The sequence below is a fragment of the Myodes glareolus genome, chromosome 5 (genome assembly GCF_982192425.1).
Source record: "Myodes glareolus chromosome 5, mMyoGla1.1, whole genome shotgun sequence".
NCBI lineage: Eukaryota > Metazoa > Chordata > Mammalia > Rodentia > Cricetidae > Myodes > Myodes glareolus.
The window spans coordinates 6,427,664-6,443,873 of NC_142030.1; the positions used below are offsets into that span (position 1 = coordinate 6,427,664).

Genomic DNA, 16,210 nt, shown 5'->3' on the forward strand with positions numbered 1-16,210 from the left:
AGCTCTGCCCTCTGATATTCAGGCAAGTTTTATTTATACAAATAAAATTCCACCGCAGACCTCATTTCTACCTCCATAGGTAAAGAGTGGGACTTCCCTTTAAGAAGAGTAGAATGAGATGCCCATTGTAGTGTTTGACTTTAATGCCAACATTTGAAGAGGCAGAGGAAGATGTCTGTCTGTGAGTTCAAGGCCAGCATGCTCTACATTTGAGTTCTAGGCCCCACAGGAATACAGTGAGACCCTGTCTCAGAAACAAGCTAGCATGAGTTGGATTGACAGCTCACGCTTGCAATGTCAACCACTTAGGAGAAGTGATCAAGGGGGCAACTGTGACCCAGAACTGGCCGGAGTAGCTGCAAAGGCAACAGCACCCAGTGAGGGCTTCAACTCACCTCAGCCTCTCATGTGGGTCCCTTGGTCAACCAACATGAGAAACCTAACTAGAGATACAACACACGCCTCAGACGTAGATGCCTTCAAAGTGGAGCTGAGACTTCTGCCGATATGTGGTCCTGCTTTTCCCAATGACACAGCACGGGCCAAGGGAGCAGCGATCAGTGGTTTATCTCAGTGCAGTATCTCTGAGTGTTTGCTGCCGTCCAAGGAGTCCATACCAGTTCCACCTGCTCAAGAACCCAGCCGAGAACCTCAGGGTCTTTGACAACTGCGCACTTCCTCGAGAAGCAAATGAGAAGAGACAAAGGGAGGGCCACGCAGGGCCACGCAGGGCCACGCAGGGCGGCACTGTCTAACCATGCTCTGACTCGAAGGACGGCAAAGACAGGTACTTGTTCTTTCCAGACACCAGCCACAGTCCTACTCTACACCGTCCGGTGTGCTGTGCTTTCCCATTACCCTGAGGGGCTGCAGAGAGGACATGGCAGTGAAGAGTGATTGTTCTCGCTGAACATGGTTCCTAGTACACACAGAGTGCCTCTAACTACAGCTCAAGTGGACCAAATGCCCTTGATTGGCCTCCACGGGTGCTTGTACACACAGGTGTATACACACACACACACACACACACACACACACACAGAGAGAGAGAGAGAGAGAGAGAGAGAGAGAGACAGACAGACAGACAGACAGACACAGACATTCACATAATTAAGAACAAGAAGGTGGCAAAGTTTGTTTTGCTGTTTTGTATTTTGTTTTGGGACAGGGCTTCTCTTTGTAGCCCTGGCTCTCCTGGAACTTGCTGTGGACCAGGCTGACCTAGAACTCACAGAGATTCACCTGCCTCCACCTGCTGGGATTGAAGGCGTGCACTGCCAGCACCCGGCAGAAGGTAACCGAGTTTGTTGTTTGCTGTATAATTGCTCCAGCATTATCTGGGCAGTCATCCTATCATAAAACAGTTTTTCTGTGGACACATACTCATATGTAAGTGGGAAAAGTCAATAAATGCTATAAATAGCCTTCCATCTATTTAGATTAGGTCTTGCTACCAAGTAGCTGGCACCTAACCAAGAGAACACTCTGGCTTTTAAGAGAGTTTTTAGATTTGTAATTACAAACAATAAATTTAGATTTACGTGTGTATAGTTCTCCAATTCAAGAGTTGATTTACATTTGCAATACTAGCTTCCTCAGGTGACTTATAAAAAAAGCAGTGTTGTCCTGAGAGAGTCTTTTCATGTATAAAATGTTCCCTCTAACAAAATCACACTTCTTTGTATCTATCACATTCCTGGTCATTTTATTGTTATTTCTGGTCTTTATTCTTCTGCCTCAACCTCTGGAATGCTGGGATTACAAGCAAGCACCATCACACTGTATGACCACAGTTGTGGAGAAGGGACCTGGGGAGTCTTGCCCACTAGGCAGGCAGTATACCAACTGAGCTACAGCCCCCTTGACAAGCTTTTTGGGATATATATATATATATATATATATATATATATATATATATATATATAATAATTTTTCTTGGTATTTGTGTATATATATATATACACACAGACATATATATATATACACACAAATACCAAGAAAAATCTTCAGATTAATACATATATACATATATGTATATATATATATGTGTGTGTGTGTGTGTGTGTATATTTTAATCTGAAGATTTTTCTTGGTATTTGCCTGACCTTCAGGGTTTATCCATTTGGCAAGCATCCCTGAATTGCAAGCTAGAGAAACCAAGATTGGCTTAAGTAGAAGAGACAGAGCCTAAAACACTAAAGAGACAGAGGGAGGATGGTCTCGGAAACAGTGTGGGAAAGAGACTTTGAACTGGAGCTGAAGCGTAATTCTACGACGACTTCTAATCTTTGTCATTCAAACTTCTGAGTTGCTGGGTAAAATCAAGCCCCAGGTGAGTGTGCGGCTGAGTGCAACCCCGTGTGCCTCACTTGCAAGGAGATACCGAGACATCAGATCCATCCTCTTAGGAAATGCATTGCTGCTGCGGGAATATTACATGCAGATCCCGTGGCAATCAAAGTCTCGCATACAGTCTAATAGATTTCAAAATACTTTTGAATATCATTCTTAATTCCTAGTCTTTGTTGAGATACGTGAGGTATTAATACCACTGATTGATAGATGGGTTGGTCTTTAAATGTCTTACTTTCCACAGGCAGATTAGCGACAGCCTTTTGGTTCCTCTCAACATCTCTGCTTTCTCTGGAACACGGTGACTGGCCATGTTTGCTACTGTGCTTTGCTTTGCTTTGTTACAAACCATGAGCTCTTTCCCTAGGGATGGTTTAAGGAATTACTTATAACCAAGGCGACCCAGGTGGAAGGAAGCCTAACAGTCGAAACCACATCACTGATACAGGATCCACCTGAAACCCACAGCAAAACCAAGCATGTGGACCCAGGACCAAGAAATGAAGAGTGTAAATGAACTGTCCTTCCTCCCTCATTGGCTGCTTAGAAAAACTGAAGGGATATTACAACATTCTGTAAGACTACATTTCACTAAGTGGCTTTTGGGAGTGCAAGGGACAGGGTAGAAGGAATCTCTGATGGGTGCACACCATCCCGGCTTGAGTTTTATAAGACACACAGAGTTCTTCCCTGATACTCATACTCTGTGAAAGGTAATAGCTCCAAATCCGTAAATGAGCTGAAGCTTCCACTGTAGGCTAACAATGGACTGGTCTTTCCAGGATGGGTTTCTATTTGTCTTCTGTATAATTCAAAGTCTATGGTTTTTCCATTGGGCTAGAGGAGTCTTGCCCACCACACAACTACTATGGGCTGGAATCCTCCTGCAGCTGTCTACACCTCCAGATGTTGGGCTGGTTGCATCAGGGATGGTACCTCTGTGATCTGGGTAGATGCCCAGTCGCTGGAGGCACATCCCAGGGCGGTGCAGGTTTGGAGACGAATTTCATACTTATAGGAAACAAGGTAGGATCAAGGATGATTCTTAAATCTCTCTGGGACAATTTTTGAAAAGATCATGTTTCAGAAGAAAATAAAAAAGTTTATATTTATGAACAGCTAGCTTTAAAATAATGATACAGTTCTATTTTTATGAAAAGTTTGAACAGTTTCAGCCTTCTGATTTGCAAACTCAAAGACAGACCTTCATCTGTTTGTTAAGTGGTCAGTTCTGGCCTAGAGAGGGATGAATGGAGTAAAGAAACTCTAGGTCTCCTGTCCAGTGAGAAAATCCTGGTGCTGTGAAAAGGTACTGAACACAGCAGAGGGCTTTACAGCTTTGTGTGACCCTGCCTCCTCCTACCTGCTAGGCAGAGCCAAGCGACTCCCTGGGAAGGCTTCCAGATTATGAAGGCTCCATGGTAATGGATCTCCTCATGTGACACCTGACATCTTAAAACAGGCTCCCTTAGCTCAAGCGAAGACCTCTGGGGGGCAAAGTTAACCCCCCCTACACACTACATTATCCATCACGGAGACACCTTATCACTACCTAGTCAAGCTTGATTAATCAATTATGTGTTGCCTCCTAGCCGGTATCTGTTTCCATGGCAGAACCTTTCCCAACACAAAGGCCCCTGGTTAGTGCTGGGTGCCTCCAGCTGCAGGCAAATACTACTCTCTTACCACGCCCATCGATTTCAGGACCCACCCTTTCCCTCAGGTGTGAGTTGGTCACCTTTCTTCCCTGCTCCCTCCTCTTGGGTTCAGTAGCAGTAGCGTCTTGTTCTTTCCTGCTTCCTCTCCTTTTGCCCATGCTCTCTGTTCTCCATGGCTCTCTGTTTTGCATTTTTCCTTCTTAGTTATGTTTTCTTATTTATGCTTTTCATTTCCTTTGTGGCTCAGTGAATGTTAGCATGAACTGTCAGTTTGACAGGATCAGGAAACACCTAAGCGAAGCGCCTCTGGGCACACCTGCGAGGGATAATTAGCCTCTGGGCATTCCTCTGCAGGCTCCCGTTGACTGCCTTGAACCGAGGTGGGAAGCCCCTCCAGAAACAAGCAAACTTGAGAAAGTGAGTGGAGCTCTGACACTTACCTCACCCTGCTACCTGACTCTGTGTACCATGTGACCAACTGCCCTGGCTGCTGATGGACTCATCAGTGAGCCAGCATAAGCCTGGAACATTGAGGGCTAGCTTGTTGGGGTTTCTGTCCTGCCCGGCCCCCCAGCTGTTTAGTCCCAGAGACAATCACAGAGAGTCTACATTAGGTTATAAACTGATTGGCCCATTAGCTCAGGCTTCTTATTAACTCTTGTAACTTATATTAACCTGTTATTCTTATCTATGTTAGCCACATGGCCCAGTACCTTTTTCAGTGGGGACAGGTCACATCCTGCTTCTGTGGTCTGGGCAGGACTGGTGAGGAATGGGCTTCCTCCTTCCCAGTATTCTCCTATTCTCATTGCCCCACCTCTACTTCCTGTCTGGTTGACCCACCTATACTTCCTGCCTGGCCAATCAGTGTTTATTTAAAACATGATTGACAGAATACAGACAATTCTCCCCCCCCCCCACCATAAGCCCATCCCCCATGAAATTACTCTTGTCAGGGTATTATCTCTGCAACAGGAAATGTGCCTAAAGCAGACTCTTTTTTCCTTCTTTCTCCCTCTCTCTCCTCTCTTACACATCTCTACGCTGCCATTTGCCAGTTCTTCAGTGAGCAGATTCACTGATGTGCACGGTGAGCCAGACTGATAAGCAATGTTGTTGGGTCAGTTTTGACTTTCCGCATAGGACTGATTTTTCTGGATTCTCTGTGGCTCGTTTTAAAAGTCGTTTTAAAGTCAAGCGAGGGATGCAATTTGTAGAATGCTTATTGAGAACAGATGCAGGCCCTAGCTCTGCTCGGTCCCTAGCACTGCTCGGTCCGAGCAGGGAGTGAGTGGAAGAACGAGGGCCAGAAATTCAAGGCCAGCCCAGATGGCAGGAGACCTGTCCTAAACAGAAACCAACAAAAAATGCTGGATGTGGCGGCCCAAGCCTGCAATTCCAGCCCGTGGAAGACAGGCAGTGATGTAGTAATTTCTAGTTCATAGTGGGCTACGTGAGACCCTTCCTTAAAACAACAACAAAAACAAGCGAATAATCAGAAAGTCCTGGGCCACTTTCTTCCTGGTTCTCGAAGATTCCCAAACCGCTTCCTACTGGTCAGCTGGGGGTGCCCCAAGATGAACACACTAATTTTCATTGTATCATCAAATATCAATATGATGTAAAACCCACAAAGACAGAAAGGACCAGAAATCATCTGATACAGCTTTGATACTCTGTTACATTTCATCAGTGTCAGGGCTTCAGCTGTTGGGGGACTCAGCTCTGCCCCCCTCCTTACCTGTCCTTGCTAGGATTGCCACATTAGTCTTTTCATTTTTCTCTAGAAAGAGTGTTATGTTGACATCTGCGAAGCCATTTTCTCCAGGAATCCTTTGAGATATCAGTGCTCAAAGGGGTGCAAGATGGATATGATTTTAATGCCCGTGTTGTGGTCATGTAAAGAGGAAACCCTGACAAAACGCAGGGCTCCACCCCAACACAGGCCTTTAAAATATCCTCAGTAGTGGGAGACCAAAGGCTATGCACATAGCATGTAGATTAGCTGTGGAAAAGAATACCTGAAGAGCTTTTAATTACCGTTTAATATTTGATATGATGCTAAATAATTGTCCTGAGTAGATGTGTAAGACCACAAATGCTTCATCCTCATAGCTCTGTACCCACAGGTAATCGCAGCTGTGTCTGTCTACACACCAGACATCAGAATCATAGTCGAATCTTACCTGAGGTGGCTGGACATCAATACTTTTGCAGATTTTATTTTTTTTAAGTGATTCTTTTCATTTTACTAAATTTTTCACACAAAATGTCTTTGGTATTCTCTCTGTGGATGTCAGGTACCTGAGATGGGATGAGGGGAAATGCTCAGGTGTTGGGAAGCTAGAGGAAACGTGCTGGTTTAGAACACTTCCATGAGTGTCATAGAAGCCAGGCAAACCGAGGACGACACATTTGAGCAAAGTGGTACCACCTGCAAAGTCATGAGTTCAAAACCAAGGGAGTTCTGTGGCGGATACAGAACTCAAAGACCCTATTATCCGAGGAAGAGGTGTTAGATTTGAATGAAAGAAGGCTAGCCTCTAGACAAATACTGGTCCAGTATACTTAAGGCTATGTGTCTGAATGTGTGTGTGTGTGTGTGTGTGTGTGTGTGTGTGTGTGTGTGTGTGTTTGGAAGCTAGAGGGTGGCACACAGTGCTGTCACTTTTCACATTCTTTTGGAAAGCGATCTCTTTGAATCTGGAGCTCACTGACTCACCTGTCTGTCTAGCTGGCTTGGTAACCTGGTGGGTTTGACTCCACCGCTCGTGTGCCCCACCAGATATGAGGCTATTGGAAGAAGCCCCTCTGTTCATGTGTGTGCTAGGGATCTAACCCAGGTCCCCCTGTTTGGGTAGCAAGCACTTCACTGACTGAGCCATCTCTCCAGCCCTCCTTTCAGCTTAATAACTATTGAGGGTGTGCAACGCAGCGGAGGGGATCGGCCCTGTCTCTTCATGATGTACTCCAGATGACAAACTTCCAAATTTTCTGGAAAGCCGGCATCGAAACATCATGTGTCACAGTTCTGTTCTCCAGAGTCTGGGAAAGCATGCTGTAGTTAAATGAAGGTGGGACCTGCCTATACTCTCCACGGTTGGCGCACAGGAGGTGACTGACGTGTGCACCTGACCTGCCCATACTGTCCACGGCTGGCGCACAGGAGGTGACGTGTGCACCTGGCCCTGGGAGCCTCACTGGCACTGATGGAGCACAACGGAAGGGACAATGACTTGCCTCCAGAAAGCCCAGCTTATCTCCTTACCTGCGAAATGGCTTCAGGTCCCTGACTGTGAGTGACCGCGTATCCAAAGAACTGTGTGTTGTATTAGCACACAGTGCTCAGGTTTCTCTTTCAAACAGTTCACAGGTGAACAGGGTATAGTTGATGATCTCACCATTTTTCCTCACTGGAGAGTCCCAATCTGCTAAGATCTCAAGAGCGTCCCTGGCCTGCAACTTTGGAGGCTATAAGCCTGAGGGAGCTGAGGGGCTGGTTTGATCCTTCACAAGTGGACTCAAAGGCACTTCCCTGGCTGTTGGTGGCAGTCACCGAGTAGCAGTATTCTACACTTGGGGCAAGGGTAAAATCATGGTAGTGAGTTTCCAGCCCTGAATACACAGAGGCTCCATCTTTTCGACGCTCATAACTTCTGATCTGGCCATGTGGGTGTCTCGGAGGTTTCCATGCAATTTCTATAGATTCCGAGCCTGTGACTTGCAGTACTGGGGGGTGGGGTCCATGTTCTCTGGCGGGGCCTCCATCGTCCAAGCAGATGCCGCCCCACTAGCAGTGCATCCTCCAGCTGTGCAGGCCACAAGGGAGATACTGAATTGAGTAAAAGGCTGCAGGTTGGAAACCAGAAAGGACAGGCCCTGCCCAGCCGTGTACTCCTGACCATCACATGTAAGCAAATATTTAGCCATCTTTCCATTTTGTATTGGTGGTGGGGACCAAGACACGTTTATCTGGCTGGCACCAATGGCCTGAAGAACTGGAGGGCTGACTCCTCATGGAGGCACTTCAGGAATGGTGACGGCATTGGGTTTGCTGGTACAGCAGCTGCCATTGGTGGAGGCGAGGACTGAATAACTGTAAGCTAGAAAGGGAAGCAGCTGGCTGTCGGTGTAGTTGAAGGTGCTAGCGTGGAAGCCGAAAGGATGGGCACTCATGCCTCTGAAGTTCATAGCACTGGGTCCATTAGACTTTTGGGGTGGCATTCAGGAAAAAAGCAGTGTGTGGGGGCTTCACAGACACATCAGGTATCTCAGGTGGAGCAAGGTCTTCTGTGGGAGCTCGCAATGCCCTTACCACAATCCAAGAGCCACAGGTGTGCCTTGCAGAATTCCACATGCAGATTCTATAAGCATCTTGCCTCCACGGCTGTAGGCTTGTGTCATTCAGTACACAGCCAGGAGTCTCTTACTATGTTAGATTCTGTGAAAACAACGTTTTCATCCACCTGAGTTGTCCCATCTCCCCAGTCCTCTCTCTCCAAGCATCTGTGAATCACTTCATAATGAGTTATCTTCTCGTTTGGCTTAGCTGACTGAGACCACTGTAGTCTTACAGTGGTGGACTCCACAGACTGGATGGTAGGAGCCAACTGAGAGTCTGGGGGGGGCGGTGGGCAGGGCTTCGTCTGTCCAGAGAGGCTGGGGCTCTGAGTGAGCACAGCCTGCTGCTGTGCAGGCCTCGAGGGTTGGAGTGTAGAGGGTGAAGGGGGCCAAGCGCTCGATGAGAAACTGTCGATGCAGGCCAGAATACTCCAGGATCCCATCGCTGAAGACGTGGTATGCCTGCAAGATGAAGAGAAGAGGAGGATGTGAGCCGTGTGGGATTCTTGGTGCAGTGGTCTAGTCTGTCTGAAACACTCACACCTGCCACCTGATCCCATTGGTGCTAATCCATTAGCATGCAAATGCTGGCTTTAGATGTGGGATCTGCCACGGTTAATGTCAAGTCCACAGAAAACTTTTTAAAAGGTTGGATAAAATCTAAGCATTGACCCAAACCTCAGGCTGGTGAACGCTATGGCTTACACAGCACTCATGAGGGTTGAAAGGCAGAAAGAACATTCAGATCTCCTATTTAAAGACCCTCCACGCCTCTGATCTCATCCTGTCTGGGCACATGTGGTTTATCTGAACAATCTGCCGTCCTCTGAGCCTTCTGTGAAATGGAACCATATTGCTAGTCATCCTTGTTATAGGATGCTGGGGTTGAAAACGTGCATCTATGGGTATATGCATGCGTTTGTGTGCAGGCTCACATCATGGGATGCACATGTGTACAAATGTGGTCACATGTGTAGATATAGCACACCGATACACATTTACATAGTCTTAATAACCATATGGGAGAGCATTTCTATGCACTGCTTTCTCTTTGAAGTCATAGAAGCCTTGATGGCTTACATGGTGGGCAAGACCACGTGTGCTCATTACAGCCCCGCTCTTAACCTCTGTAGCAATCGTTTGTAATTACACGGAGCTGACAGATACTGGCTGGTCTTGATTTAAACCTTGTCCGGAAACCACTAGTAGGTAATTATCAAATAGTAATCCCATCTTTCTCCTTTGCATTTGCTTTCTCGTTGTCCAAAGTGATTATTTTATATCTTGTCCTTTCTCCCCTACCTGCCAATACGCTTCTCTCTCCCTCAGAGTTGGTTTTTGACATGCCTGCATCCTCCATCGAGAAGGAGATGAAGTCAGAAAGGCATGCTCTCGCAGGACGTAGTGTTGTCAGGACATGTTCTACATTCTTGTGGATCCCAAGTCTCACACTCCATTGGCATCCTACTCCTCTCAGCTTCCAGGTTTTAGCTACAATCTGGTGAGAGGACATAGTGGAGCAGTCATTTCCGCAACTTTCAGTTTGGTATTCACCAGATTACATAGTTAATACTTCATCATAAAGTAGCCTTTGTGGGAGATGATTTTGGCCTTCTATAGACTAATTTAGGTGTTCAAGAGAATAATTAGAGTAGGCGAGTTGGAACTCTGGTAGTGGGAGGTTATAAGTTCAGGATACACTTTCAGTTCAATAATATAATCAACTAGCGATGGGTTTCTTTGGAGGTATCCCAGCGTAAGGTGAAGAGTGTCTGTGGTCATCTTGGCTTCTGTCCCTATGACTGAAGTATCTATGCTCAATCAAAGGCCAAGCAGGCATCAATCCCCCTTCTTTTCTAAGGACTCCATTCTTGTAATTATTCATATTATCTCTTCCATCACCGAGTCCCCTCCCTCTCTGGCTATGTCCATTCGTGCTTCAGTGTGCTCTAGTATCGCATTGATTTTTACATAAAAGTCTCAACATCCCCTTTGCCTGGCTACTGTCCCATTTCTCTGCTGTCCTTCCCACCTACGTGTCTCCAGTGAGCTGCCATCTTTCCTTTCTTTGCGGCCAAGGTTCCAGGGACCTTGCTCTTCCTTAGTCCAGGTCTCAACAACGCCCAGCTCCCTTCTCCTCACATCGGGCACGCACGACTCACCTGCCCATCCTCAACATCTAGTTTCTTTTCACTCTCCCCTGACTACCTTTCCTCTTCGTGACCTCCAGATTCCTCACACCGCAGGGCTTGACCCCAGGATCTCCTCGTCCCTAGCTACATCCTCTCCGTGGTGATGTTGTCCATCACCATGAACTCCAAATTCCTTGTACCCTAGGGCTTGACCCCAGCATCTCCTCATCCCTAGCTACAGCCTCTCCATGATGATTCTGTCCATCACCATGGTTAAACACAGCCGCCTGCTAACACACTGCAGATACAGATCTCGTTGACGACTTCTTGTGGAGTTCTGAGCTTGGACTCTTGACTAGCCACTTGCCCTCAAACCTGCTGCTCTCCCAGCATTCTCTTCTGAATTAGCTAACACCTCAGGGTCAAAGCCCAGAAGGCAATCTGAAGAGTCAGCCTCCACCTCTTCCTTCATGCCTCACGTCCAGCCTATTAACAAAAATCTCATCTCTACCTTCTCTATTCATTTCCAGTACCCCATATTTCCTGGTTTCATGATTTCCACTCTGATTGGAACTATCTAATTTGAATTCTACTCTGAATTCTCCAATAGGCTCTTGACTCCACTAGTTTCTCACAGGTCATGAGTGTGCAGCCAGAGTGAGAAATTGGATCACAGCGTTCCTTTGCTTAAAGCCCTCAGTAATGTCTCACTGAACCCTGAACACGCTCCCTGCTCCGTGTCACAGCCCACAAGGCTGGGCCCACGCTGCCTCCAGTCTCTCTCGGTGCCATCTTTTCCTCCTTCCCAGCGTTTCATCCACACAGGCTTTCTTCCGTTTCCTTGAGCACACCAAGGTCATTCCTGCCTTAGGGCCCTGCATTTGCTATTCATTTTGTCTGGAACATTTTGCCCCCATATCTTCACATGACTGCCTCTGCCTTGTCATTCAGGGCTCAGCTCAAATGTCAACTCAATTCAAATGATTATCCATTTTAAAATAGCCTGAGCAGGCATAATTACATGACTCTATTTAATTTTCTTTATAGCATCCATGGCTCTCTGAAATTCCCTTGCTTGTTTATTTACCAGCTTACAATTGGTGCCTCTGCCCCTCTGACTCCACTCTCCCCTGCATTTATTCACACCCATGTAAGGGCCTTGACAGCAGGGGCCTTGCCCGTCTTGTTCGCTCTTGAATAAGTGCACGGCACTTAGTAGAAGCTCAATAAATATTTGGTGAAATGCAGATGGGGAGTCAATATTCCTATTGTCAATCATTCTCAGGAGAGGCAGTCGCTGGGAGGGGAATACACACAGGAAGAGCTTTGATGAGTGGAGGGACAGGATGCTCTATTGCCCGGGAGGGCCTGAGAACTGAGATTCAGGATTTAAGATTGAGGATTTAGGTATCTTGCCCTGGAGGAGGGTTTGTCTGATGTCTACTGGTGGGAGTGGCTTGTCTCTGAGTTTCTGTTATTGGCTGCAGGGCCTCCAGCTAAGCTAGGAGGCAGCCAGAGAAAGGCTCAGGAGGTCGGAGCTGACTCTAGAGCCCTGAGCTGTGGATAGGATTTCCTGTCTCATTCTTCTTTTAGGGCGGACGAGGTGAAGTTTAGTCTTTACTCTTTCTTGTGGAATTAGCATGGGGATCTCCACTCTCTGGGGAGAGAGATCGGAGCAGGCAATGGATACAACAGCTGTGGCTGGGGATTCTGCCACCCTGACCTGAGGCAAAGCCAGAGGGAAGAACTGGGGGTGAATGGCTGCCTGCTCCTGAAAGAAAAATAGAAAGATGAGGTGGGTCCATCTCACGTGGGCAAGCGTTTAGTGCTTCGAAGTGTGGGTTAAACATGGGAATTCTGTCTCCTTTACACCCCAGGTTGGTGAGGCGAGGGTTTACATGCGACATTTAAAGGCTAATTAAAGGCTACATGGGGAAGCCGAAGAGTTAGCAGACAGCTCTGTAGAGTGTGAGTTAGATAAACTAAGAAAATAACCCAAAGTAAGGTGACTAAGGAGGCAGTGAGGTCAGGGTCAATCAGAGTACAGAGCTTTGGGGAGTTCATAGCTTCAAATCCCACCTCATTTTAGGCAATGTTGCCCGAAGCATCTACTTAACCTTTATGAGCCTTCTGAAGTTGAGTGGGTCCCACCTAGTGGGGTTGAAGTGTGGATTAAATGAGGTAACCTCAGCCCGCTGCTGGGCCCACATCAGGCCTCCCTCCCCCAGCTGTTCTTCACTGATCCAGGAGGAGGTGCCAAGATGAGCCATCAAGGAGAATTAAACCAGCTTCCCAGTGACCTAAATGGCATGTCAGGACACATGGATTTATCTGGAAAATGACCACGGGATTCCCTACGCAGGATGAACTCTACCTTGATCTCTCTCCATTGTTTCTCTCCGGCTCCGACCACTGAAGCAGCAAAGCCCGCCCATTCTCTCTCAGGTCAGCTGTAAAGTTGATTAGTTCACTTGGGGAAGATTCTAAAGTTCAAATCAGAGTCCAGGGGCTTGACTCCCGTCCTGCATTGTTAACAGCGACCACGCCCACGGGGGGGGATGTTGTGAATGGTTCTAACCCCAAAAGATGGGCTCTGTGGCTTGTTCCCTGTGAGAAAGTTAACAAGTTAGGTGTCCGTTAGAAGTCAATAGAAGGTTATTCTCTGGACTACACGACCATGTCAGAATGCACGGCATTCACAATGGCACAGATGCACAGCAAAGGTTTGGACTCGTGTTGACGAGACAGTGAGTGTTCTTTCTGCTTGCTCTTGTCCACACTGAATAAATACGTCAACTAAAGCAGTGGTTCTCAACCAGGATGTCACAGCCCCCTTGGGAGGTCAAAGAACCCTTTCACAAGGGTCGTGTATCAGATATTTACATTATGATTCATAACAGTAGCAAAATTACAGTTATGAAGTAGTAATGAAATAATTTTAGGATTGGAGGGGGTCACCACAGCATGGGGAACTGTATTAAAGGGTCGTAGCATTAGGAAGATTGAAAAACATTGAACTAGCGAATGATTTCAGATATGTGGAAAAGTTGTATCAGATGTCACCTGTGGACTTTCAGAGCCTGAGACCTACAAGCTGTGGTGCCCACGACGAGAGCTGCATTTAGCTTAACAAAGAGCAGTCGCCCCAAGTTGCATCCTAGCAACTATGGGGAGGTGGCCAGCAGGTTCATGGGAAGTCTTTGTGAGATTTAGCAGGGACATGCCTAAACCTCTAATCTGCAATGCTGCTTATTCAGACATGAGACCCTCTACTCCCCAGCCTTCCCCACTCATTGTGTGGCTGTGCATTTGTATCTTACAAATTTGATAAAACAAACACAAGAAAACAGCAATGAGCCCATTGGACTATAAATGTCCAAACACCCTTGGAGAAGCCTGCTATTAATGTAAATGTGAAATTATTCCTATCTGTCAGAAGCAGCGTAACTAAAACCATGAAATGTGCACAAAGTGATTGCTATCTAGGCTTTGAGAATTTCTCCTTTGTTGGTCTAAAAGAAAAAAAAGGAATCGCAGAATTACTTTTGTTTGTTTGTTTGTTTCTTGCCTCACAGAGAGACATTTAACGTATTTTGCATAACTTAACTGGAGCTAAGAATCTTAACATTCTGAGAGGCCCTGGGGTGTTCTTGCCAATCTGGGCAGGATGGATATGTCTGTTTAAGGTAGGAATTATGCCTGCAACAGGGGGTAGCAACATATGCATGAGTAAACACACACAAACACACATGCATGCATGCACACACATACACACACATACACATATTTTGAGAGCGGGTATTTCCTACTGTAGACTGTGACCACTGACTATGAACAGTCATGACTAAGTTTTGTCTGATGATGATGATGGTGACTTTAATGACATATGATCACCTTGGGTTTATTAGATGTTTAAATGTGACATTGATAACCTATCAAGTGTTTCTTTTTCTTGATGGGTAAAGGTAGGGAGAGGAAGTTATTTCTCAGGGTAGGTAGCTGAGAACATGGACACAGTTATGCGGAAGAATTTCTCCTTAATTTGAAATCTTTCAAATTCCATTTTTGGATGAAACTGTAAAAACAAATACAACCAAAAGATGGTAGACATATTTTTTGATTCTCTCTTATTCCATGAGAGACCTGGGTAAAGAAAATACAGTTTCTTTTATAGATCTGAGACTCGTGAAGTCAATTTTCCTGTTTCAGTACGTCCCATTATGACATTACACTCTAACCTCCTGAAATCTTTTAATATTTAAACGTTTGCTAAGCGGCCAGACTCTGAAACAAATTTTACAGAAATATTAATTTCTCTTTTTTAAAATATTAAAAGTTAGGTCATGAATATTTAAAAACTTATTTCTCCACAACATTGGATTGGTCTTTTAGATAAATATATCAGCGAACCAGGATGACCATAGTGAATATTAAATCCGACAGTGCTTCCAGTCCTGATTACAAACATTCTTTCCTGACAAATGATTTCTTTTCTCTGGAAATAGGGCAAACATGGGTAAGATTAATAATGCAAAAAAGAATAATTCTTTGTTCAGAAGATTTGGTAATAGATGCCAACAGAAGCAGAGGCCCCAAAGTGAACGGCAATCACCTCTAACAGATTACGCACAGGAAAGTGGGCTGTTGGGGCAGACTTGGAGATGGTTTTTGTCACAAGAAACTGGAAAAGCATGTGGGCTATAAAGTAAAACCATATGTATATTGTCAGTCGTGGCACCTGCTCCATTACGGTTTATTTCATAGTGGAGACTTCCATTCAGCCCCTAGGTGGCAATGCTATCAAACACTTCTCCTAACACGAGTGCTTAGTGATTAACAGCCGGCTGTTCTCTCTTCCAACATCCTCCCGGCAACCGTTAAAAAAAAATAACACAACTGATTTCATTATAGATTCTTTTCATAAACATTTATGGCTCAGATCCTTGAAAGCAAAAGTATCCCAAATGCCCCCCGCCTCAGAACCTCCGCCATCTAATGTAGAAACATGGCCTGTGTTTCTCAAGTTCAAGTTCCGGCGTGCGGGGCACAGATGCTTCAAGGTGTGATCCTGTAAAGGGTGATTTTAATAGTGCTTTTCTTAATCTGGCTTACACTTACCTTACACCACACCACACACACACACACACACACACACACACACACACACACACAGACGCACGGCACTTGACTGGAAAACAGTTCCCTTGTTGTTTTGTTATTTCTGAAGAGTCCCCCCCCCTTCACTTTTCTTGCCTTTTCTTCATCCCCTTCAGGTTTCATATTCATCTCCTCCCCACTTTTCTCATCTTCCTCTTTGGATATTTTTAGCTTGACGTATTCTCTCCTTTCTTAAATTTTCATTATTATGTTCTTTCCCACTTCAGTATCCTTTCCTATTACTTTAGCTATTAAACCTTGTATTTGTTGTTTGAGGCAGAGCCTCATGTGGCCAAGGCTTTGGATTTGCTATGTCACAGAGAATGACCTTGAACTTTAAATTCTGTGCCCACCTCCCAAGTTTGAGTGACGGGATTGCCAGTCACCATGCCCAATGTTATGTGGTGCTGGGCTGAAACCCGGACTTCCTGCGTATAAGGTTAGCACACCACCATTTGAGTGGCATCCCTCCCCTGCTGGTTCTTTTGAGCTACGTGTATTGTATCTCTCACCTCTGGGTTATCAGTTTATGCTTGCTTTCCATGCTGGTCTATGTTGGTACCCTTCCCA

General features: G+C 45.8%; 1 protein-coding gene across 1 annotated transcript in view; it reads right to left on the reverse strand.

The window, feature by feature from the left end:
* The window catches only part of Ush2a (usherin), a 683,507-nt gene that overhangs the window by 40,594 nt on the left and 626,703 nt on the right, over positions 1–16,210 (reverse strand). The window contains 8 exon segments of the mRNA XM_087905997.1: positions 3,028–3,368; positions 7,283–7,535; positions 7,537–7,746; positions 7,749–8,261; positions 8,263–8,421; positions 8,423–8,635; positions 8,637–8,821; positions 12,868–13,090. Coding sequence (XP_087762123.1) covers positions 3,028–3,368; positions 7,283–7,535; positions 7,537–7,746; positions 7,749–8,261; positions 8,263–8,421; positions 8,423–8,635; positions 8,637–8,821; positions 12,868–13,090 — 2,097 coding nt within the window.